Source organism: Caretta caretta, chromosome 4 (genome assembly GCF_965140235.1).
Source record: "Caretta caretta isolate rCarCar2 chromosome 4, rCarCar1.hap1, whole genome shotgun sequence".
Classification (NCBI taxonomy): domain Eukaryota; kingdom Metazoa; phylum Chordata; order Testudines; family Cheloniidae; genus Caretta; species Caretta caretta.
The window spans coordinates 53224919-53251313 of NC_134209.1; the positions used below are offsets into that span (position 1 = coordinate 53224919).

General features: G+C 41.6%; 1 protein-coding gene across 1 annotated transcript in view; it reads left to right on the forward strand.

Moving 5' to 3' along the window:
• The window catches only part of FAT4 (FAT atypical cadherin 4), a 224037-nt gene that overhangs the window by 170063 nt on the left and 27579 nt on the right, over nucleotides 1-26395 (forward strand). The window contains exons 9-11 of the mRNA XM_048847280.2: nucleotides 2331-6677; nucleotides 22868-22972; nucleotides 25653-25960. Coding sequence (XP_048703237.2) covers nucleotides 2331-6677; nucleotides 22868-22972; nucleotides 25653-25960 — 4760 coding nt within the window. The remainder of the gene's footprint in view (nucleotides 1-2330; nucleotides 6678-22867; nucleotides 22973-25652; nucleotides 25961-26395) is intronic.

The window sequence follows — 26395 nt, forward strand, 5'->3', positions numbered from 1 at the left end:
TATATACATCAGAAGTGGAAAATCCTGAATTGCCACATCTATTAATATTGTTCATGCATAGGATGAGCACATTTGGAATATATTAAATATAAAATGTTAATATCCCTCTTGAAAAATCATAATGTTCCATAAATAATAGATTTCTAATTATTAACTGAGCTTATTCAGTTTTTTATTAGCTTTATAAAATACCTGAAATATAGGGAAGGATGTGATTACTTAGTGAGGTTTTTAAATTGTGTAATTAAGATATAATGTATAATGCAGTGATATTGCAGTAGGATTCACTACTCAACAGATTAAAATAAACATTTCAGGGGCACCATGGTGTACTCTAAAGTGCATACTGGTTTATTGTCATATTTATTCTTTGCAGGTTTTTGTCTCATGGTAATCCCAAAACATTCATATATATACAGTGATCTCAATTAAAAAGTGTCTTAAACTGAAAGATTCTACCAGATTTAAAATGGAATAACTCTGGACCCCCTAATCTTTCAAAACAGAAGACGGTTTTAAAGTATGATCACTTCATGTATCATAAATTTACAATATTGCATATTATTGCTCTCATTGCAAGGCTCTAATGCTCTTACAAACAAATATACATGTTCCCTGTATAGAAGATTTTTATTTTCCTTTTAAAGAAATAAAATATCACATTGCCAGGAATTGTGTTCAGTCTTCTAAATTTTTAGTGATTCCAAACTGTGTTTTTGAAGGAATGATTTATTTTGTCCATACTTCCTCTCCCTTTCAGAACAATAATATCAGCAAAGACCTTTGTACAAGATGAAACTTCATACATTATGAGCAGTGCACAGCTGATCTGAGATCAGTAACATATGGGTACAGTTCTTGTTGAAGGTTTCATTTTCATGCCTTTAGGCAGAGCATACATGACTTATCCAATATTACCAGGTTGTGACCTGGAATTTTTTAATATAAAACCTTTTTTAATTAGAAAAGAAAAAAATGTCAAAATATAGTCAGTCATAATTTCTTTGGACTTCACTAACTAAAAAAAAAGCAAATAAATTGAAATAAAACATGTTTTTTTACAAAAAAAAATTTGAAAACCTGTGTGCCAAGCTTCAACTAAAAGGACATTTAGAATCCCCTCAAACTACTCAAAAAAGCCATTGATGATAATGGGTTTGGCATGCACAGCACTAATTGTAGTAGAATGTGGTGTAATGTGATAATCTCAAAGACAATAACATAGTTTCTTGCCATGGTTAGTTCACAGTGGTCTTAATGCACACTTGGAGACGAGAATACAGCCTGGCTGCTTTAATTTTTGTGGCAGGATAAAAATGGAGTTATGACAAGTCATCACAACCACATAAAATTAAAGTGCCTAACTGAAGCAGAACTCTTATTTTTGTCCCAATCTTGTCAATCTCAAGTATTGTAATACTGCTGAATTTTGCTGTTCTTCATCTGCCAGTTCCTCCCTATGGGGTATAAAATGTTGCTCTCTGAAAAATTGCAACAAGAAATGGTTTAAGTTGGGACACCGTCAAAGTCACTCTTGTCCCTCACAGATTTTGCCTTCAGAGTTTGAAAATTACATGATTCATATAGATAACTAGTGTGAGCCAAGCTTCAGCACTAGCAAAAACAGGGAATGGATGTCCAGCATAGTGGACATTCAGCATCAAATCTTCAAAAGAGTGCATACACAACTTAGGCACACGAGTACCCAGATACATGTGTATGTATTGGAGATGCAATTACAGACAGGTATGTGCAAGTGCAAACCCAAACTGTCCACATATGCTGGAGAACTGGCACACCTAAATACTATGTGTACACATTATGAAGGTTGGTCATACAAGACATGCAAAACACAGAGTAATTTAAAATGTTATTAAATACCATGCAATGTATTACAATTACAGTTTTCATATAATCTTACTTCGTGAATACTGTCAATGTGATGCTAAAGTTTCAAAAAGTCAGAGGCCCATTTGTTTATAGGCACTGACATCTGTACATACACATACTGTATTTATTTATTTATTTACTTTTGTGAGCACACTTACCTGATTTTCAGGCACAAATGTGGATGTATGCACATGCATGCATTTTGTGTGTGTTTATGTGCACGCATGCAAGTAGACCTGAGTGGCTGAAAATTTGGCTTAATATCTCATATTCCCTTTTATCCTTATGGAAAAGGGTTAATTGTCAGAACAGCATCAGGTTACCATGAAAAATAACAGGAGTGGTGTGCATAACTGCCAATGCTTCACATTGAAAAATTACTTTCCAATGTCCTATTTTTCTTACCCAAAATTAATTATCCTCTTTGTTGTTCTTGGCAGGTTCGTTTGTGTTTGCTGTGACGGTCACAGATGCTGATTCTGGGCCCAATGCTGAGCTTCATTATTCCCTCATGGGAAAGAACTCTGAAAAATTCCACATTGACCCAATGAGGGGGGCAATTATGGCTGCTGACCCACTGACAGGGGCTTCTGAAGTGACTTTTTCTGTTCACGTAAAAGATGGTGGCCTGTATCCAAAAACAGACTCTACAACTGTAACTGTGAGATTTGTGAACAAAGCAGACTTCCCTCAAGTTCGAGCTGAGCAACAGACTTTCATATTTCCTGAAAATCAAGCAATTGGTACCCTTGTCACCACTGTTTCTGGGTCTTCGTCCAGGGGGGGTTCCTTGTCATACTACATTGCTAGCGGTAACCTTGGCAATACCTTCCAGATTGACCAACTAACAGGACAGTTCTCCATCAGCCAACCTTTGGATTTTGAAGAAATACAAAAATATGTGGTTTGGATTGAGGCCAGAGATACAGGCTTTCCTCCTTTCTCCTCTTATGAGAAATTAGAAGTAACAGTGGTAGATGTCAATGATAATGCACCAGAGTTTGAGCGAGATCCATTCATTGCTGAAATAATGGAGAACCTTTCACCACGTAAAATTCTGACTCTCACTGCTGTGGACAAGGACAGTGGCCCAAACGGACAGTTGAACTATGAAATAATTGATGGCAATAAAGAAAATAGTTTCAGTATTAGTCGAGCCACAGGTGAAATTAGAAGTGTCAGACCTTTGGACAGGGAAAAATTGGCTCACTACATGCTAACCATCAAAGTTTCAGACAGAGGTACCCCACTTCAGAGCACCACAGTAAAAGTTGTTGTTAATATTTTAGATGAAAATGATAATGCTCCCAGGTTTTCTCAGATATTCAGTGCTCCAGTGCCTGAAAATGCACCTCTGGGTTACACAGTTACACGAGTCACAACTTCAGATGAAGACATTGGTGTGAATGCTATCAGCAGGTATTCCATAAGGGATACAAGTCTTCCATTTATCATAAACCCCAGTACCGGGGACATTACAATCAGTCGACACCTAAACAGGGAAGATACAGACCGCTATAGAATCAGAGTTTCTGCACATGATTCCGGGTGGACTGTAAGCACAGATGTGACTATATTTGTGACAGACGTCAATGATAATGCCCCACGATTCACAAAAACATCCTATTACTTAGATTGCCCTGAGCTTACTGAGGTTGGATTAAAAGTAACTCAGGTTTCAGCAACAGATCCTGATGAAGGATCTAATGGCCAAGTTTTCTACTTCATAAAATCCCAGTCTGAGTTCTTCCGAATTAATGCTACCACAGGGGAGATTTTCAATAAGCAATATTTAAGGTATCAAAATTCCAGTGGTTCCAGCAACATCAATATCAACAGGCACAGCTTCATAGTTACTTCTTCAGACCGAGGCAGTCCTTCTTTGCTCAGTGAGACAACAGTCACAATCAACATAGTGGATAGCAATGACAATGTACCACAGTTTCTTGCTAGTAAATATTTTACTCCTGTGACTAAAAATGTAGCAGTTGGTACTAAATTAATTAAAGTTATTGCAGTTGATGATAAGGATTTTGGACTGAATTCTGAAGTTGAATACTTCATTTCTAATGAAAACACTGATAAATTTAAGCTGGACAGCACTACAGGCTGGATTTCTGTTGCATCTTCACTCATGGCTGATTTGAACCAAAACTTTCTGCTTACGGTAAAAGCAAAGGATAAAGGTAATCCTCCCCTCTCATCTGAGATTACTGTTCAAATAGTTATCACAGAGGAAAACTACCATACACCTGAGTTCTCTCAAAGCCATATAAGTGTTACTATCCCTGAAAGTCATGTTGTTGGAGCAGTTGTCAGAACTGTTTCAGCAAGGGATAGGGATGCTGCTATGAATGGACTAATCACATATAATATTTCTTCAGGAAACGAGGCTGGTATTTTTGCTATTAATACATCTACAGGGGCATTAACTCTAGCCAAACCCCTTGATTATGAGTCATGCCAAAATCATGAGATGATTGTTAGTGCTACAGATGGAGGATGGGTAGCTAGAACAGGTTACTGCAGTGTCACGGTTAATGTTATTGATGTGAATGATAATTCTCCAATATTCAACCCAGAAGACTACTTCCCTAATGTATTAGAAAATGCCCCAAGTGGGACAACTGTTATCCGTCTAAACGCAACTGATGCCGATTCTGGACCTAATGCTATGATTGCATATGCAGTTCAGTCCTCAGATAGTGATCTTTTTGTCATTGATCCCAACACAGGAATTATCACCACCCAAGGGTTCTTAGACTATGAAACAAAACAAAGTTATCATCTAACTGTGAAAGCTTTTAATGTTCCAGATGAAGAGCGATGCAGTTTTGCTAGTGTCAACATCCAATTAGAAGGAACAAATGAGTATGTACCACGTTTTGTATCCAAGCTTTACTATTTTGAGGTCTCTGAAGCAGCTTCTGAAGGCATGGTTGTGGGAGAAGTCTTTGCAAGTGACCGTGATACGGGAACTGATGGAGAAGTCCACTATCTTATCTTTGGCAGTAGCAGAAAGAAAGGTTTCCAGATTAATGAGAAGAGTGGACAGATTTATGTTTCAGGTCCTCTTGACAGAGAAAAGGAAGAACGTATCTCTTTGAAAGTTCTTGCAAAAAATTTTGGGAGCATTCGTGGTGCAGATATAGATGAAGTAATTGTAAATATCACTGTCTTAGATGCTAATGATCCTCCAGTTTTTAGCCTACAGGCTTACAATATACAAATCAGTGAAGGTGTTCCTCCAGGGACCCATGTCACATTTGTAAGTGCCTTTGATTCAGATTCTGTCCCAAGTTGGAGCAGGTTCTCCTATTTTATTGGTTCTGGGAATGACAATGGTGCCTTTTCTATTAATCCACAAACAGGACAGGTTACTGTCACAGCAGAATTGGACAGAGAAACTTTACCTGTCTACAACCTAACTGTGTTAGCAATTGATTCAGGAACACCTTCAGCAACAGGAAGTGCCTCTTTATTGGTAACATTGGAAGATATCAACGATAATGGACCTACCTTGTCCACCAGCCAGGGAGAAGTAATGGAAAATAATCGTGCCGGAACTCTTGTGATGACACTTCAATCGTCAGATCCTGATCTCCCTCCAAATCAAGGCCCCTTTACCTACTACTTGCTTAGCACTGGCCCTGCAACCAGCTATTTTAGTCTTAGCACTGCAGGAATTTTGACCACAACTAGGGAAATTGACCGAGAGCAAATAGGCGACTTCTACTTGTCAGTGATTACCAGAGACTCTGGCATTCCTCAAATGTCTTCCACAGGAACTGTGCAAATAAAGGTAATAGACCAAAATGACAATCCATCGCAACCTAGAACAGTAGAGATATTTGTTCACTATTATGGCAACCTATTCCCAGGTGGAATTTTAGGCAGTGTGAAACCCCAGGATCCAGATGTTTTAGACAGCTTCCGCTGTTCCCTCACTTCAGGAGTTACAAGCCTCTTTTATATTCCAGGGGGCACTTGTGACCTGAATTCCCAGGCAAGGTCCACAGATGGAACATTTGATCTGACAGTCCTTAGTAATGATGGGTTACACAGTGCAGTTACTAGCAGTGTTCGAGTTTTCTTTGCCGGGTTCAGTAATGCCACAATTGACAGCAGTGTCCTTCTTCGCCTTAACGTGCAAACTGTGAGAGATTTTTTGACCAATCACTACCTTCACTTCCTGCGTATTGCCAGTTCACAGTTACCTGGACTAGGAACTGCTGTGCAGCTCTATGGGGTTTATGAAGAGAGTAACAGAACCTTCCTGATGGCAGCTGTGAAACGGAACAACAATCAGTATGTGAATCCCAGTGGCGTAGCAACCTTCTTTGAAAGCATCAAAGAAATCCTTTTCCGTCAGAGTGGAGTACGGATAGAGTCTGTGGATCATGATTCATGTGTACAAAGTCCATGTCAAAACGGAGGAAGCTGCTTGAGAAGGTTAGCTGTGAAACCTGTTTTAAAGAGCCATGAGAGTATCCCAGTAATCATCATGGCAAATGAACCTCTGCAGCCCTTCGTGTGCAGGTGCATGCCAGGGTACGATGGTAATTTATGTGAAACTGACATTGACGAATGTCTCCCATCCCCTTGCCACAATGATGGGACTTGCCACAACTTGGTGGGAGGATTCTCATGCAATTGTCCAGATGGTTTTACCGGAATGGCCTGTGAGAGAGACATCAATGAGTGCCTGTCCAGCCCATGTAAAAATGGTGCTGTCTGCCAGAACTTCCCAGGAAGCTTCAACTGTGTTTGTAAAACTGGATATACAGGTATGATCTTCTTCTCCTTCTGGAATTAGAGTGAAACAGAGAGAGAGGGTAAAAATGTCTTTTGAGTACCAGTCAGCAGCTGCTCCAGCTATGATTATCAGTCTTAGTATGACTATTCAGAATAAGCAGAGGAATAATCAAAATAAGAAGCTGACAATAAATAAAACTGAACAAAGAAAATAAGATGCTGAGAGAAACATTGTCCTTCTTGTTCTGTCCTCAGGCAAATGTCACCCTGAAGATCCATGTTAGAAAAAAGGGATTTCACAAAAGCTGTCCCATTTGTTAAATATGCTACTGCCAGTTCCAATATTTTAAAATATTATTTTCCTATTATTATTATTTATATTACAGAAGCACCCCACATGTACTAAATTCTGGGCAAACATGTAGGGAAAGTCAGTCTCTGCCCCAAATTTCTTACAGTCATATAAGACAAAAACAGATGAGGGGGTGGGGGAAGGAAACAACATAAAAGCAGAGTGATCAGGGAGAGACGCACACGTATGTTGTATCCATGTTTTGTTTGTTTATGTTTTGTTTTCAGCCAACAATATAAATGCGACATTTTTATCACACCGGATAATTTTTCTGTAATATATGTAAAATGTTCAAACACAGCAGCACCTAAAATGAAAAAGTTGAGATCTCTCTCAAACAGCATGCTACAATTCACTTTGGTAAATGGGAATTTGCACTCTGCAGTGCCATGTGGGAAAAACACAGCACATTTGTCCAATCAGCAAGGACAGAATGCTGCAGGAGGATTAAATTCACTCCTCCCTTTGGAGAAAGAAAGGAGTCACTGGGCATGGACCCTTTTGGCCATTTTAGAAGAAATGTCAACAAGGTCGGAGCACAGACCCTTGCAGGCCTCCTTTGCTGTGAGAACAGACAGTCCTAGGCTTCACGTGAAAATAGGAAGATGTGCTTAGCCTTAGAATTTTCAGGGAGACAAAGAACCACTCAGGTATCTGCACAAGACAATTTGTCAAAGCCTTGCACTATTTAATTTGCCAATTAAAATTATTTCAGCATGCTTGTCTGACAGTCTTAAACTACTTGTAATTATTTAGGCTATGATTCAGGACAAGCATCGCTATTCAGGACAGCACTAAAGTGTGTGCTTAACTATCAGCACATGCTTAAGTCCCATTGAAATCATGTGCTTAAGTGCTTTCCTGAGTCAGAGCTACAGTAAAGTAATGTTCTTGGGCTGGTGTGACTTATTGCATAGGTGAAAGCGGACCTTGAGCATCAGTGCTTAGTTTTTCTTTATTTGAGTACTAAGGGATGTAAATAGAAAACCAGAATTGGGGGAGTTAAGTTTTTATTTTTTTGAAGGGTGTAAAATTGTTATTACTCTGAAACATTTGAAAAATTCAAACAAAAGCGTTTACAAAAATATTTCTGTTATCCAGATATGACTTTTTTCCTTGTGAAGATCCTGAAGGATAAATATTTTATATAATTAAGTATTTCATCTATACTTAGAGAGAGATGTGGAGAATAGGGGATAGTTGCATATATAAATACCTACTATGGAGTCAATTCATGCTTTAAGTTGAAGTGTGGTGTGCTAGGCGGCATCTTAGTTTTATTTATGTCTAAAGATGTTATTTTTAAAGGGCAGAAAAAATAACATACTAGTAACTTTCGTTCTTCTTCGAGTGATTGATCATGTCCATTCAACTTAAATGTGTGTGCTCCCCACAAGAACCGGTGCTGGAAGTTTTTCTCTCAGCAGTATCCGTAGCGGACTGGCTCTGGCGCCCCCTGGAGTAGTGTGTATATGCCATGGCATATAGGGCACCACCTGCCCCCTCCAAACCCTCAGTTCCTTCTTGCCACCAGTGATGGTGCATGTAACTGTTACTGCTTCAGCTAGCGCTGTTAGTTCTCGTTCATTCGAAAGCATTTACCTCTTGTATATTATTGTACATAGTTTCCCTCTAGTTTTAATTTCCCTATTTGTTAGTTAGAGATTTAGTAGGTCCCAAATAGGACTTAGTTTCGGGATGGGGCATGCCCCAGTCCCCAGGCTTTTAGCCCTGTGATCTCAGTAAAAGTCCTATGCCCATTAGTGATCCACAAAACAGTTGTTTATGATGCTTGAGCAAAGGTAATATTAGTGATAAGTGCAGAATCTGTCATGGGGTAAACCCACATTTGAACCACCACAATCTCCACTTCTACAGCAATGCTCCCCATAGCAGAGGACGTCCCGCCAGCAGTCGCCCTCTCGCAGCCAACACGCTTCTGACCATGATAGGCAGAAGCTTCGCAGCCCCATCTGGTCTCTGAACTTCGTACAAGGGCATAGAGGCTCGAGGTGCAGCTTGTCAGTGACTGGGCGCAGACCTCTGGACGCATGCGCCCCCTAGCAGGAGTTTTTAAGTTGGCGCCCAGAATCTCCACGGCACCAGTACCGCTCCAGGGACAGGTTGAGGGACTCCATCTCTGGACTTCTGCATCTACCAGGGAATCCATCTAGAAGCATGTCACCTTCCGGGTGCCAGGAACACACTAGCAAATCACTTAAGCAGGGACTTCTCTCACCACGAGTGGGTGCTCCACTGGGAGGTAGCCAGCATGATCTTCCAGAGGTGGGGAACTCCCCAAGAGGATTTGTTTGCCACCAGGCAGAACAGGAGGTACCACAGATTCTACTCCAGATGGGGTCTGGGCAAGGGCTCCCTATCCGACGCCTTCCTCCTGCTGTGGGCAGGAAGCCTGATGTATGTGTTCCCTCCGATTCCTCTCATCAGTAAGGTCCTAGTGAAAATCAAGAGGGACAAGGCGCAGGTTATCATGATCACCCCAGCATGGCCGCGCCAACATTGGTTTGGCACGCTGTTGAGCTTGGCAGTAGTCCCCCCCGTGGCCCCTGCCGGACTGAGCAGACCTGCTGTCACAGGACTACGGTTGCCTCTTGCACCCCAACCTTCTGTCTCTCCACACATGGATGCGGCATGGCTGAACCCTGAAGAATGGACCTGTTCAGAGGAGGTCCAGCAGGTCCTCCTGGGGAGTAGAAAACCCTCAACTAGACAGACCTACCTGGCAAAGTGGATGAGGTTTTCCCACAGGGCAGCTGATCGGGGCATCTGCCCTTCACATTTTTTGATGCAGTCAATCTTAGACTACCTACTTAGTTTGAGGAGCCGGGCCTGGCACACTCTTCTATCAAGGTGCATCTGGCGGCCATCTCCGTTTTTCATCTGCCCATGTAGGGGCAGATGGTCTTCTCCCATGACATGACAGTCAGGTTCCTCAGGGTCTCGAGAGACTTTTTCCTCAAGTTCGGTCCCCAGTCCCTCAGTGGGATCTCAACTTGGTTCTGTCCAGGCTCACGGGCCCACCCTTTGAGCCTTTGGCCTCATGCTCCCGTCTTACCTATCATGGAAGGTAGCTTTCCTGGTGGCGGTGATGTCGGCGAGGCGAGTTTCTGAGCTGCATGCCCTGACCTCAGACCCACCCTATCTATCCCACCCGCGGGGGGTGGGATAGCTCAGTGGTTTGAGCATTGGCCTGCTAAACCCAGGGTTGTGAGTTCAATCCTTGAGGGGGCCATTTAGGGATTTGGGGCAAAAATTGGGGATTGGTCCTGCTTTGAGCAGGGGGTTGGACTAGATAACCTCCTGAGGTCCCTTCCAATCCTGATATTCTATGAATCTATGGTCTTCTGTAAGGACAAGGTCACACCGGATAATTTTTCTGTAAATGTAGGTAAGTTATTTAAACTACAATACAATGGATGGACAATGGGAGTGGGGAGCATTGGAGAAAATCCCCAAACTCCCTTGCCTAATAGTAATGTAGCTAGGTTTGACCCTTTATTTCTAGTTATAAGTCAACAAATATATGCAGCCATATGCTCAGTATTACATCATAGGCAACTGAAGAGCAAGTGAGGGCTGAGGAGTCAAACTCACAATTTATATTGGCTACTGACCATCTCCAGAAAGGTCTGTAACAAACAGTTCATGGAGTACATTTTAATAAGAAATGTTTTCAATCCAAAAATGTAGACCAGTTCTAATCACAAAGCACCATAAGCATTTATAAGGCCATACTGTCCTTTAAACCAGTGGTTTCCAAACTTTTTTGAACGCGCACCCTTATCAGTAAAAAAATTTTGAGCACGCACCCCCAATATATGTATAAATTATATACATGTACTACTGTACTAATATATTATGTAAATTATAAAACACACAAAAAAAATAAAAATGAAAAAACAATGAGATAAAGATGAAATAAACAATATTTTTAAAATAATGTTTTATTTTATTTTATTTGCTCTCACTAAAAAAAATTATTAATAATATTTTAGTGAGAGCAATGTGATTAATATGCTTTATTATTTTTGAAAATCTTGGTTTAACACTTTGTGATACAGCGGGCGCTCAGGGTGGGGTACGGGTCTGGGAGGGAGTTAGGGTGTGGGAGGGCGCTCAGGGCTGGGGCAGGCAGGAGGTGGAGAGCACTTACCTGGGGCATCTCCTGTTTGGTGCAGGGGAGGTGCAGGTGGCTCTGCTCAGCGCAGCACCACCCCCATGGCCACGATTCTGGGAGCTGCCCCCCCCCCCCCATGGCAGGCAGGGCCACCCGGCATGCAGGGGCTTTAGGGGCTTCAGGGCCCTGGCCTGCAGCTCTAAAGCCCCTTTCGGAATGTGGCCCTGTGAGCACGAGCCGGAGGACTCAGGAGGAGCTGGGGCAGGCGCGCAGCCGGCGGCTGGAAAGAAGCGGCGCTTTCCCCTTCAAAGCGCCGCTTCTCTCCGGCCGGCTTTGAAGGGGAAAGTGACATTTCTTTCCAGCCGCTGGCTGTGCGGCTGCCCCTGCTCTCCACAGGCCGGAGGACTCAGGGCTGGCCCCCCCCTTTTTTTTTCCCCTCCGGCAGTGCTCCTCCTGCCACGCTGCCCTTTTGCTGTGGCGACGCTCCTCCTGCTGCGCTCCCCAATTGTGCTCACACCCCACTTTGGAGACCACTGCTTTAAGCCACTCTGGCCATGTAAAGGAGCCTTAAAACTTTTACACCTGTTCTATACTCCTGGGGGAATTCACAAAGACAATAGGAACAATTCACTAAGCAGGCAGGCTACTATGTTCTGCTCTGCCTGAGGGCACAGTCTGCACCACACCTATCTCCTCAGACACACTCCGAAACCCTGCCTCTCCACGCTGAGCATGCTGCAATAGTGAGCGAGAGGGACAGTGTGTGTGTCTCTCTCTCTCATGCATAACTGCCCACATTTCACACACACACGGTGGTGATTTAGGCCTCTAGTGGCTGCTCCGGGCGCCCAAACTGACCTGCCTGTGCTGCCAGGGAGGGATGCATGACTGCTCGTGCAAATTCCCTTTACTCCCCCATCAGAAGTCATTTTTCTGCAGGGAAGCTAAGAAATAGGCAGGGGACATGAATTCTGCATGCATGCAATGATGCAGAATTCCCCCAGGAGTAATTTAAGGACTATATAAGTAAATCCTAACCAATACTTCTGGCTACTTTCTCCAGACATAATAAAAGAAAAACTAAGAAAACATAAATGAAAAGATTTACTTCAGGGTTTCAATAGGTCTTTCTCAGGGAATATTATTATGAATGAATGTGACTGGGGGCGCGATAATATCAAGAGTAGATTTGAAAATTCACTATAAGAACCTGCAAAGTTGAAACTGGTTTCTCTGTATGCTTTTCTGTATTACATAACCTGCCCTTTGCTGAAATATAATTATCATTGCTTGTTATGTATTCATTTTGTGGCCCAAAGTCTTCAGTCAGAACCAGGGCCCCTTTGTACTAGGCACTGTACAAACAACCCTACCTTGTAGAGTTTACAGTCTGAGACATGGTAAGGGAAGCCAAAACAGAGAGAAGGTGGTACAGTTACTAAATGCGAGATTACAAGTTAGCTTAGTGGTACTGCATGTGTGTGGGTGGTTTGGTTTGGTGTGGTTTTGGTAGGGGGATCTGATTACTTCCCATTCCTTTCCCCAAACAGATTGCCTTAATTAGTTAGCTGAAATTAAACATTCAGGTAAAATTGTGGTTCTTATGTCAGGGGTTTTCTCAGCTCTTTGAAATTATTTCAGTATTACCGGGTTCCTGCTCTTCTCCTGCTACTGACCGAGAGAGTCTCTTCCTACTAGGGTCTGCCCTCTGGGGTTTCTGTGCCCCATATGGCTGGTGGACATGAAGGGTAGCTGCTGGGGCTGTGTGTGCACAATGCAACTTAGTCTGATACATGTAGGTTGCAGGAATGGATGCTAGCCCTGAGCCTTACTTCCTATCACTCTACTGCTCATCCTCTGTGAGGTGGTCTTGGGGCTTCTGTGCCCTAAATAGCTGGAGAGAGAGGGAATACATTTGTTAAGTTAGGGTCAGCGTGGTATTAAAATTTGCTCGTGTTTGCTCTACCAAGCAAATACAAAGACTCATTTGTAAATAATAAAGTGAGCTTAGTTTGTTTTTTTAAAAAATCAGTTAGGTACAAAAGAAAAGAAAAACACTGGTAGATTTCAAAACAGGGGATTCAACAACTTCATTTAAAGAACAGCTCTGACAGCTAACACATATTCAACACAAGAAGTTTCTTGATACAAAAGACACTGACATGATCCTTTGTGTGAAGAAAACTGCAGAGCCTCAGGTCAGTAGCAATTACTGTTAATTGATTAGAGGTTCTAATTAAGTCAATGATCCCAGGATTTTATTTCACATTGAATTAGTATATTATATTATTTTGCCAGAAGCATGGCAGAATAATTCTAGGCACCCATCCTCTGTAACGCTTTAAGTCATTGTCAGCGGAGGTTAAATGGGCACATGCTTGCTGGTACAGGTCAGCAGAACACTTTGTTTGGCTTTAGCAGGATACTGTAACATCAGCCAATAGAGTGTAGTTGAAGTTAATGAAAAACGCAGGCAACTTTTGTGGGACTCATGTCATATCTTAATGTTCAACCCTTATCAAATATAAGTTAAACATGACATTTGTTCTGGATTGTGATCTATACTTGAAAACATAAGAACATTTTAATGACTTATATTTGATGGGTTTTGAGATTTTTCATATGGTTTGAGCTGGGTTTTCTACTCCTGGTGGAATTCTGCACCACTGCTTACATGCAGAATTCATGTCCCCCACAGATTTCTTTGCTTCCCTTCAGAAAAATGACTTTCTGACAGGGAAGCAAAGGGAAGCTGGATGAGTAGTCATAGGGTTCATTGTTTCAGGCACCCCAAAGAGCCATCAACGAGATAAATCACTACGGAGGGTGGGAGGGGGCTGGGTATGCCCTGATTGGTGCTGGGTCAGACCCCTCCCCCCCAGGACAGACCCTCCACACCCATACGCCCCTGCTGAGCCTCACCCCCTTCATCCAGAACCCCCCTCCCCCACCGAGTCTCCCGTACCTCTCCCCACCAAGCTCCCCGCATCTAGCCCCCACCCCGACTCTCCCCAGCCTCACCTGGCCCTGGCTCTGCACCCGCTTCCTTCCCCCATCACTCCTCAGCCATGGGGGAATAGGTCACTGCATGGGGAGCTGTTTCCCTGTCCACCCTACCCCTATTCATCCAGACCCCCTCCCCCACCCCATAGCCAGACCCCCCCAGCCAAGCCACACTCCCAACCCCTCCCACCAAGTCCCTGGACCCAAACCCCCACCCTGCCAAACCACATCTCCTGCATCCAATACTCTGGATGCAGGAGATGTGGTTTGGCAGGGTGGGGTTTGGGTCCAGGGGCTTGGTGGTATTGGATGCAGGAGATGTGGTTCGGCAGGGTCGGGGTTTGGGTCCAGGGGCTTGGTGGGAGGGGTTGGGAGTGTGGGAGGGTGAGGCTTGGCTGGGGGGGTCCCCCTGCACCCAGAATGCCCCATCAATCTCCTCCCGCTGCATCCAGACCCCCACCTCTGTACCCAGACCATCCCTCAGTGAGCCCCCCGCACTTGAATCCCCACTCCCTGCCAAGCCCCCTCTCGCATCCGGACCCCTGCTTAACGCCTACCCCTGCATCTGGGTCCCTACCCCTGCACCCAGACCACTCACCTGCCGAGCCCCACCCCTCTCTGCATCTGGACCTCCACCCCTGCACCCAGAGCCCCATTCCGACAAGCCCCCTGCATGCACCTGGACCACCCCAATGTGCCTCCTGCACCTGGACCACCATCCCACTGAGCCCCAATCAATTGCAACCGGACCCCCCCCCACCAAGCCCCATTCCCCCAACAGCTGGAACCCCCACTGAGCTTGCTAAACCCCACCGAACTCAGACCCCCACACCCAGCCCCCTCCACTGAGCCCCAGCCACCTTCACCTGTACCCCACTTCAGAGTCCCATTCTCCCTGCACCTGGAGCCCCTGCAGTGAGCCCCGGTGCATCGAGATCCCCCTGCATCTAGACCTCCCACCGAGTGGCCTGCACCCAAATTGGCCTTCACAGAACCCTCTCACCCCACACCTTGATCCCCCCACACTAATCATCCATACCTGGATCCTGCTGGGCTGAGCCTGCCTGCCCATACCTGGTGTGCCTGGCATGGAGGGGCAGGGCCTCATGCTTTTTCTGCCAAGTGTCAATGTTGGGTGCAGCCTCACCGTTGAGTTCATGTCCCTGGGGAGGGGTGGGGGGCGGGCTGCAGGGTGATCTCCCACCTCCATGCAGCCAGTAGCCTGTGCTCTGCCATGCTGGAGCCTCCATATTTTATTTATTGACAAATAACATTTGCAGAATTTTAAAATATTGTATGCAGAATTTTTATTTTTTTTAACATGCAGAATTTTTTATTTTTTGGCACAGAAAAAACTACAATAGTAGTTTTCAAACTATGTACTCTACATGGTGCCCTTATATGCTGGTTAAAACTATCTGTCAGTACAAATAATTGTAAAACAGAAAATCAGTGAGTTAGACATTTTCAAGATTTGGGAGTTCTAAACTTCATAGGCTTCAGAGTAGCAGCCATGATAGTCTGTATTCACAAAAAGAAAAGGAGGACTTGTGGCACCTTGGAGACCTCACCTCACCAACGAAGTGAGCTGTAGCTCACGAAAGCTTATGCTCAAACACATTTGTTAGTCTCTAAGGTGCCACAAGTACTCCTTTTCTTTTTGCTAAACTTCATAGATTACCTGACCTTTCAGAAAACATACCATTGTAATTCAAAGATATGAGAAAAAAGGCAACTGATCGTTCCTTTCTGCTGATAAGCAGTTAGAATTAAATGTTACTTAAGTCCCTGAAGACTAAATACCTGAGACAGAAAAATAAAGATGCTAAAGTTTTTAATCAATAAAGCAAAATAACTTTTGAAGTTGGAGAACAGTAGAGCTAATTGGATAATTTGCTCACAATTTAAATTTAGCCCTTTTTTTTCCTGCCTGAAAACTGTTCACAAACATGTCCTGAGTTCTGTGAATGAATTATTCACAAAAATTTGCCACATAGTTTATGCAAGCAAGTTTCAGCATATGGATTGTTTGTGAACTGTTGTCCTTGACTGTTCACTATTGGTTATTTCTGTAGTGAGACTGGATCACCTAAGTCACATATATAGTATGCATGTGTTGATTATTTTATTGCCAACATACCAAAATAGAAATGGGGGAAAGGGTTGTAGGATTAACCCTGTTTCCCTTTAACATTGTTTTCCAAAAAAAGAAATAAATAAAAAGTATTTGACTAAAGACAGCTATACTGATTTAACAAAGAAAGCACGAAATTGTATCTTCATGAATATACTCTCTGTGTGCCTAAGTGAAAGAGAAGCAGCCAACATACTTTTGTCCCTCCCCTTACCTATAAGGAGATGAATAATTCCATTTCAGATGCTAGGTAGAAAGAGCTAGTGCACCATATGTATAGTTTTAATGGCTGCTCTCAAAAATACTGTACCTCATAATTGAATTTGCATTCACCATCAAGAGACACCATCTCTGTACTTCTTGTGTGTGGATATTAGTGCTTTCCAACACAGGCCTTCTGTTCCCTGTAAATTAGAGTACATGAGTTGTAGATCTTTGTAATAGCTTACTTCAAGACCGAGAGGGTAGACTTACTTTTATTTGATTGATTATGTTTTGTCAGCTGCATGTCACTTCATCACACTGTGGAAGCAATTTAGCTCGTTCCACGGAATAGCAGTATAAAGACAGATTACCTCAGAGCAACATCATTAAGGTTTAAACAGTCTGTTATAATTATGTCTATTAATGATGATCAGGTTTTGTTTTGAAAAGAATCACTTTCTAAAAGGAATATACTTTGTGGCTTCCCGTAGTTTGCCTGCCCTGCCCATGAACCCTTCATTTCCTATTTTCCAGGCCTTATTAGGATAAAGGAATGTAGATTTGTTAAATTGTTTCAAATTCAAAATTAAATTAAAAAAAGAATCAGTTTAAAAGATGGGCATATTGAGGCATGCAATGTAAACATCCCAAAGTTTAACCCAGCAGCTTTCAGTTGGTACACATAGTTATAATTTCATTAATAAATGGTTTGGTTCTTAGTGATTTGAAATATGATCCGTTGTTTCATTTGTCTGCAACCTTTCATGCTGAATGTAGGAGCCTGATCTTATCAATATTAATTAACACTGTCCCTAATTAATCAGTCTCTCTGGGAGTTTTTGTCAGTGGCATAAAGATCATTTTTTCTTCTTCCCATGCCCAAATCAGGAAGGAATCCACCATCCTGACAAACTGCATCCTCCACTGAACAGAGGTATTACAGAGGATGGAAGTTGGAGAGTAAGCTGTCCCCTGAGCTGCAATGTCCACACTCTTTTCAGTGCGCTAGTTTGAGCTCTACTATTGTGAATCTACCTGTTAAGGTTCACATTCGTTGATGGCAAGCAGAGATAGGTGCCTCCCTGCAGCCCAGACTTAGACACCTACCTCTGTGGGGAGGGTGATAGCACCCCCACACACACCTCCATCAGTGTCTCACATTGGCTAGCTTAGGCAGCTCCCCGCCTAGCATGCTGCAGGGCGGGGGTTGTGGCTCTCATTCTAAAACACCTGAGTCCCTTCGTAGAACACACCATAGGTGCCTAACTATTTTTGTGGATCCAGGCCTAAGTGCTCATCCTGACAAACCTCCTATGATTCATCAGCAGGCAGACCTCAGGAAGTCAGTGATATGCAGGGACTCAGCTGCTGAGCTTAATTGTCTGAGGGACTGCGTTCTAGGTGTGAGAGGTCATAAATAAGAGGGGAGGCATAAAAGTTAGTAGCAAGGACTGGGGAGCAGAGCTCTTGAGTGGGGCTGGACAGCACAGTTCTGTGCTAAACCTGTGGATCCCACTGCCTACACTAGTTTCTCAGCCTCAATATCCAGCCTAGTTCCCTTAATCGTACTACAAATCACTGTCCATTTCCCCTTTATTTTTATGATTATTTAATTTAATTTAAAAATTGTTATAAAAATGAGCTCAAAGATCTCTATCTGTTGGTTGCTTGGGATGACATGGAGTCTGGGCTCTGGAAAGGAAGAAGTTGAGGCTGAGAAGGGAAACGTAGATGGGGTGTTTAAAGACAACTGTTCAGTGCCTATTTAACTGTATTTTGGAAGAAGATGCATTCCAGCAATTGTAACTGAAAGCTAACAAAGGTTTTGGTTTGTGTGGGAATATCTACTAGCCTGACATACTGTATCAGCCACTGGATGCAGCTATATGCCCCATGAATATTAAGACTTGACATACCTGAGCCACCCTGGATTAAAAATCATTGACTGGTTCTTCCCTTTCCTCACATTTGATAAACTTGAAGCACTCAAACATATGGAAACAAAATTATTTTCTATATCTCATCAAAATAAAGATGAGTCTTTGGCTAACAGATGCACAGTAATCCAAATCTGTGAAAATGAAATTTTAAAGATGAATTTGCCATAGTACTGAAAAGTTAATAATCATTTGGCGATATGTTTAACTCCAGGCCATAGTTTACCAAAGCAAATCAATGTGCTCACTCATCAAAACATTACGATTTGACACACATGTTATTAATCTTAGAGCAGTGAAACTTTGTGAAAAATGCCCTGAGGAGTGTGTTTAGAAAACCCCAAACTTGCGAGTTTAATTAAAGTCATAGGAAGCATCTCTAAGTAAAACAATGGAAGTAAGCACTTAAGGCCAGATTAAGAATCCATTACTCACATTGGTGAGCAGTGTTTCACCCAAGTAATCCCATTGGAATGAATGGGATTACTCAGGTAATTAACTGCTCAGCAATATGAGGAAGGAGTTCACAGTCTGTCCTTTACTGACGTCTGTGTTCATTCTCTGATCATGGAAAACAGTTCTATTTTAGTCTTTGCAGATAAAACAACTGGATCTCTGAATACAAATGCATGTTACACCAAACAGAACAGGAAAATAACAGTAAATTTGCAAACTTTTCCCACCAAACCCAGATTTATATGCGAGAATTTACATGTAGTGGACACCTCACTGCAGATGTAATTCATATACAGTTAAACTATTATATTAAAACTCAAACTAGCATAATTTACATTAATCAGATGTTAAAAGATGTAATCAGCTACCGCAGCTTTAGGCCCACCCCAATTAAGCAGATGGGAGAGGTAAACATGCTATGTTTTCTAAGGCCTGGGCTATACTGGGAAGGGTTCGAACTAAGACACGCAACTTCAGCTATACTATACGCGTAGCTGAAGTCAAAGTATCTTAGTGCAACTTACCTGACTGTCCTCATGGCGGTGAGTCGACCGTGGCGGCTCCCCCATCAACTCCCCTTACTCCTCCTGCCGAAGTGGAGCACAGGCATCGATTTGGGGATCCCCGATAGATGGATCACTACCCTCCGATCCGGTGGGTAGTGAAGATGTACCATTAGAATAGTTTTGTTACTAAAGCTGGAAAGCTAGTGTTTGTGTGCTAAGATTTGTGCCATAGAAATAGGTAACCTTCAAACAACTTCCAAGAGCCATCTTTTTATTTTTTAAAACCTATCTGCTAGAGAAATGTCCTCTCCCAGCTACCAAATTTTCCCGCAGAATTGCTTAATTGTCTGACTGTCAGGATGGAAAGATATTCAGTTCTGGACAAGGGATACCTTTAAGGTTTAATATCTCATGAACCATCACAAGTAGAAACATGCCAGAGAGCAGAGAATCTGTACTTTCTGCTGAGAAAAAAACATTTTATTCTTGGCTTGGTGTATTTTGTTTCAGAACATTAAAATTGTGATACCATGGCTTATGGAAAAGCTATTTTAAAATATTTTGGAGGTTTCTAAAACATATTATTTTTTCTCTTTCACTGAGTCTATCTGGTTGGATTCATAGGGCTATGGCAGTTTGGCTTTACAGATAGAGAGCTACAGACATGGTACCAATAAAGGGCTCGGTTCCACTCCTATTGAACTAAATAGCTAAATCTGTCGATTTTATAGATATATATGTAGGCATGTCTCTTATTTCTGGTTTTGTTTTGTTTTTCCTAGCTTCCTAGCTCTTATTCTGTTTTTAATCTATGATGACAGTTTGTCTCTCTCTGCCTGGTTACCAGACTTTCTTAAAGGCCTTCTTATCAAAAGAATTTTTGAAATTGCTCATGTGGAGAATCCATAAAGTTAAATTGAAATAGCCCTCCTGTGTTCTACTTTTGTTCCCCTGATTCTGATTTATAGGGTTCTTGCCTTCGAGAAGAGTGAGTGTAGCACTGATTTGAAGAGGATAAGTGATCTGTATTGGTTCAAAGACAACTTTGTTAAATCAGCACATGAAGAGACATATTCCTCTCAAGACTTTAGTGAGCAGCAGATATAACTTGGATTTTCTCTTTATTCTTAATAAATGTTAGTTTATAGAGCCCCCTGATCTACCGTAATTGGAGGGAACGTTTTCTCCTGTGTCAAAACAGCTGGTAGGAGTGTAAACTAACTTTTACTGGTATCATCAATTGTTCAAACCATTGTTAATTGTGAAGAAAACATTGTTAAAAACTGTAAACATCCAAGCTCTTTAGCTGACATAGTGGGTAATGAGGAAGAAGAAAAAGATCAACATTGAGTTTGCTTTAGTTAGATTAAGATCATAAAGACTAGCATTATTAGCTTTGAATTTTGACAACTACTGAGAAATGTCAGTGGATCAAGTTTATTATTTGTACCCCACATATTATCTCCTACTTGAACACAATCAAAGATCAATATTTTGAGGATACTATTTTTTTAAGGTTTAAATAAAACAGCTATATCTAAGATCAGAAAGATTAGACTCCTTCTTGCACGTAAGAAGAAAAAAAAGAAAAAAATGTAAAATAACCCACCCCCCTAAAAAAAAAATATGATCATATACAGGCATTGGACCTGCTTCCCGTACCTTTGGTGAAGTTAAGAGTTTAATATTAACCAAAAAGACTTTTCCCAACACTTTCTTACCATATTGCTGGTGCCAACTGATTTAGACAGCCTGTGCAGGTTAAGTGCCTGAACACTTTTTTTTGTTTAATTTTAAACGTATAACCCCTCACCAAAAAGTACTGAAAACAAGCAGACATGTTGCAAAATTTCTAGGGTGCTAAACAAGTTAGCACAGTACAACCCTAGTTTTCTAAATGGATTTAAGGGTATCCAAAGTACTCAGAAATGTAGGATCTTGACCAAGGAGAGAGTACTGCATACTGCCCATTACCATCATGGGACATGAGTGACCTGGCACCGGTCCGTGCCACTGCCACCCCGGAGCTGCTCTAGGTAAGCGGCGCCAGGCCGGAGCCTGAACTCCTCCTGCACCCCGCACCCCAACTCCCTTCCCTGAGCCCCCTGCCACACCCCGCACCCTTCCTGCACCCCAACTCCCTGCCCTGAGCCCATTCCTGCACCCCGCACCCCTCCTGCACTCCAGCCCCCTGCCGCATCCCACACCCCTCCTGCACCCCGCACCCCTCCAGCACCTCTACCCCCTGACTGAGCCCCCTCCTGCACTCCCTAATGCCCTTCCATGAGCCCCCTCATACACCCCACACCCCTCCTCTGCCCCAACCCCTTGCCCTGAGCCCCTTCTTGCACACCACACCCCCTCCCACACCCCGCACTCTGCCCCCACACCCCAACCCTCTGCTCCGGCCCTGCAAGCAATTTCCCTACCCAGATGTGGCCCTCGGGCCAAAAAGTTTGTCCACCCCTGCAATAAAGGCTGGTATCACTAAGAGGCAGGTATCAACATATGTAAACCATAGAAGGGATGATAATAGGGTGCAGCTAAGCCATGAAGGGAATTAAAAATGAAGACCAGTAGTTTGTGCTTGATGCAGTGGAAAAGGAAGAACCAGTGGAGGGATGCAAAGAAGGAGGTGATGGGTTGGGAAAATGGGGTTTATTCAGGCACCACTACAGTATCTGATCACCTCAGAAAAGAGAAATCTAGTTTATTATTTCAATTGGGGACATCATTATTGTTTACATTTGAACAGCATTTTAGTTTGGTACTCCTGTATATACTTGTGGTAGCTCTTATAATTTCTCTTGCTATTATTCTTTCATTTATGTACAGAGTCTGCAAAAATACTTGTAATTTAGGCTTGTTGAAATGAATTATACAGCATCAGTTTATTTTCTAGTGAATAATATTCAGCACATGTAACAGTGTCTGTTCAGAAGAAAACTGGTTCTAAAGTAATATGCTTTAGCTCCAGAGGACCATGGTCCCTCCAATTCTGGAAGAAGCTCATAATGGATGGGAAAAGATACAAAAAATCTTATAATAGCTGCCTGTGTTAAACCTGCTACATTCAAACTCATTCAAGTTATACTTTCTTTATCCTTGATTTCCATCACCCTGATGTGTTCAGTGCACTCAAAAAAATAGGGATAACAATACTTCCCAGCTATATATTTGATGCGCTCAGTGCACTTTACAAACATCAATTTATTAAGCCTCACAACATGCTCTGTGAGATAATAACTTGAGACACTAAGGAGTTAAGTAAATTTCTCAACATCACACAGTAAATCTGTAGCAGATCCAGGAATAGAATCTCAGTCTCTTGACTCCCAATCCTGTGACTGATCCATGGGATCATTCTTCCTTTCTCAGGCAGGGTTGGAAAATATATTCAGGCTTCATAAGCTCGTTGGCCTAATGTAAGACCCGTGTTGAAACTGACATGAAAACTCTAACATGGACGTTCATTTGGTTACCTGATTGCAGGCAAAACATGTGAATCTGCTGTCAATTACTGTGAATGCAACCCCTGTTTCAATGGAGGATCCTGTCAAAATGGAGTGGAAGGATATTATTGTCACTGTCCATTTGGTAAGTTGTTGTTGGGGGGTTTTTTGTTAACATTTCATAGATATACTGACTTCTTCAGGTTCACTTAAATAAAACCTATATTTATTTATGTTAATTTCAATTTACCAAAATAAATCACATGCCTATCCCAAATCATTAAGGTCCCATGACATACGGTTAAAATACAGTCCAGTTAAGAAAAAAAAGCATCTATTTAAGAAATCCTTAGTGATTTATAATATCACTTTCTGTTTCGTCTACATGAGAACAAAAGAGAAGGGAGGAGATTTTTCCTGGTGTACACTTAGGGCCAGATTTTATTGGCCCTTGAGAGTGTGTGTATGTGTGTGTACACATGCACGCATGCAAGATGCCTCCCACTTTGTATGCCCAGCTCACAATCACAGCTGCCTTCCTACACCCTTCCCCCTCTTCACACCAACCCACAAAGGGCCAGGCTGCTCAGGTTGCACCTGATCACTCATCACTTCCTGTACAATCCCTCACTGAACTCCCCTGGATTGTTTGGGTTCCATGGTGCCCCCACTTTTGGATTCCTTAAAGCTACAGTTTTCCCTTATTTTCCTTTGTAGTATTTTACTGGTGTTCCAGAAGAGAGGGGCAGACATTTCTCAGATGAAAAGCCCAGAAATATTCTGAGTCCTAGGTTGAGCAGCCCTTATTTGCATTGGTGAACACTTCCTTACACAAGGAGTCCCATTGAGTGCAGGTCACACCACTGAGTTCTGAATAAATATACAGTTATAGTAGGTGTAAAGATTGCAGATTATATATTGTAAGTTCCACCATCAAGTTCTGTTGGTCCACACACTAATAATTTGCAAAGAAGGCATCATATTTTGTTTTCTAGCTATAGAAGGGGAGTTTCTGTTTTATTTCAGTGGTCTTACAATATGATCACATTTGTATTCACAACTCCTCAAAAATATGCAGTCAAGGAATCAGTAAACGTAATTAACTCTTCTGTTCATGAGCAACATGATCTCAGATATTGAGTATGGCACTTGACCTTGCTAAAAAGCATTAATAAAGACATGGAAAGATCAAAACACATTACCGAATCATTCCACACTAATCCCGGCCCATTCTGTTTATTGTATTCTATTAAAACTTTGCAGTGTTTCTAGATCTAAATTCTAAGAATAAAACAAGGAATTCATACAGTCCTATCAACATATTTTAATAATTACTTGAAGTTAATTATCACTAATTTTTACCAGGAAATTGAGCAGCCAGTAATGATACAAAACATAAAGGGAAACTTCAGAGATCTTGGTACTACGGTGACCAGATGTTCCGATTTCATGGGGACAGTCCCAATATTTCAGGCTTTTTCTTATATAGGCTCCTATTACCCCCCCCCACACACACACACACACACCCTCTGTCCTGATTTTTCACACTTGCTGTCTGGTCACCCTACTTGGTACAGTCACACAAAGCTTGGGTCTGAATGCAGATCCATTGTGGATTGTCTTTGTTCGTGTAGAAAAGAATGATGTTAAATAAAACAAATAAACAGAAAAAGAAAAAAAGCTGAAAAAATAAACAAATATTTTAAAAGGCAGCCAAAAGAGTAACCCTATCTTAGAAAAATGTTTCTCAGAACACATTGTTAACTGGTTTGTTGTGCAAACTTTCATCTGTCTTGCACTTGTAATGAATTGCTTATCCTATATTATATCATTTTTCTCAGAGAGTTATTCAGTTTCTATATTTATAATCAGATTTCATTATAAATGCATCTAACTTTTAGAGATTAAGATAGAAAACAAGAAAAGTAATTACACAGTTCAATGACATTTGGAAAGAAATGTATGGAGTGCACATATATATTCAGTTAAATAAAATACTGAGAAAGTGGAAGGCTCAGATGTTTGTAGCCAGATTATAGCAAAGAAAAAATATGTACATCCTCCTAGACAAGGCTTAGTATATTTTAAGTTTATTGTGGACTTGAACGCTAAGGACTAATAGATAATGTATAGCCAAATTCAAGAAGGAATGGAACAATCACAATTTAATAAGATGCATTCCACCTTGGCTTGAATTCCTCGTCACGTTATTTGACACAAGTCCACAAATATTTGTGGGGAAAATTCTTTGGCTCAGCGTTGCAGTAACAATACAATTCATTTCAAAAACTAAATGGAAAAAGAACCAGCACAAATAAATACAAACACAGAGTTGGTGGGAGGGAGAGAGAAGAAGAATGAAGCTGCATCAGCTAGTTAGCTATAAATCAATCTCAGGTTGTACAAGTGGAATGGGAAACAGAATGGAAAGTGAACATCAATATCTCTATGTTCAGTAACAAATACATCCCCATATCTGGATTAAAATACATTATGTCCATTGATACCTATATTTGACACAATGTCAACTCAAAAGTTTTTTTCAAACCCCCTCTAGAAGTTAACAACAGTATGCTTTACTTTTTATCCAGTTGTCTATACTTCATTTTTTGTTTTGGAATGTAGGTACTTTAACAAATAACACTTTGGGCAATAACTGTTTTTTGTCCAAGATGTATATGTTTTTATTTATGGCTTTTTAAGGTGCTTTTAAGAAACTCATGTCATAAACAATCTAAAAGCACTGAACTACGTGCTTTATGGCCTACACTTTGATTAAATGGGGTAAAAACAATTTGATAACAGACAAATTTTTCTTTTTATAGGTGTCTTTGGAAATCATTGTGAATTGAATAGTTACGGATTTGAAGAGTTGTCCTATATGGAATTTCCCACTATGGATCCAAACAACAATTATATTTATATAAAGTTTGCAACCATCAAAAGTAATGCCTTAATGCTGTATAACTATGACAACCAGACTGGAGAACGGGCAGAATTCCTGGCTCTGGAAATAACAGAAGAAAGGCTGAGATTCTCCTACAACCTTGGCAGTGGCACATATAAACTTACCACAACGAAGAAAGTGTCTGATGGCCAGTTTCACACTGTTATTGCCCGGAGGGCTGGAATGGTAAGAAATGCTGCACTGAGAATTAAGTAAACGTTCATTCAGTTTCAAGTCACTTTGGCTTCCATGTAAGCACAAACGAATATAAAACTTGGTAAAGTTGTATTCGCTAGCTTTACCTCCAGCTTTGGGAAAACACTGTAATTTGCATCTTGTCCAGAAGGCTTGAAGAATTATAATGGTTTTCTCAGAATAAAAAAAAAATCTGAATTTGAAAAAACGGGAACAAAAATACTCAATGAGCTAAAGAGCTATCCAGAAGACTAATTAACTGCTGCAGACAGTGGGGAAGATTATTAGTGAAGACTAATTGTCGAGCGACATGGGAAGATTATTAGTGAAGTCTAATTATCTAGTGATACTACAGTGGACCCTAAGAGAATGAGTGTAGATGCTTCACAATTATATACTATAGCTACAGTAGAGATGAGCAGATTT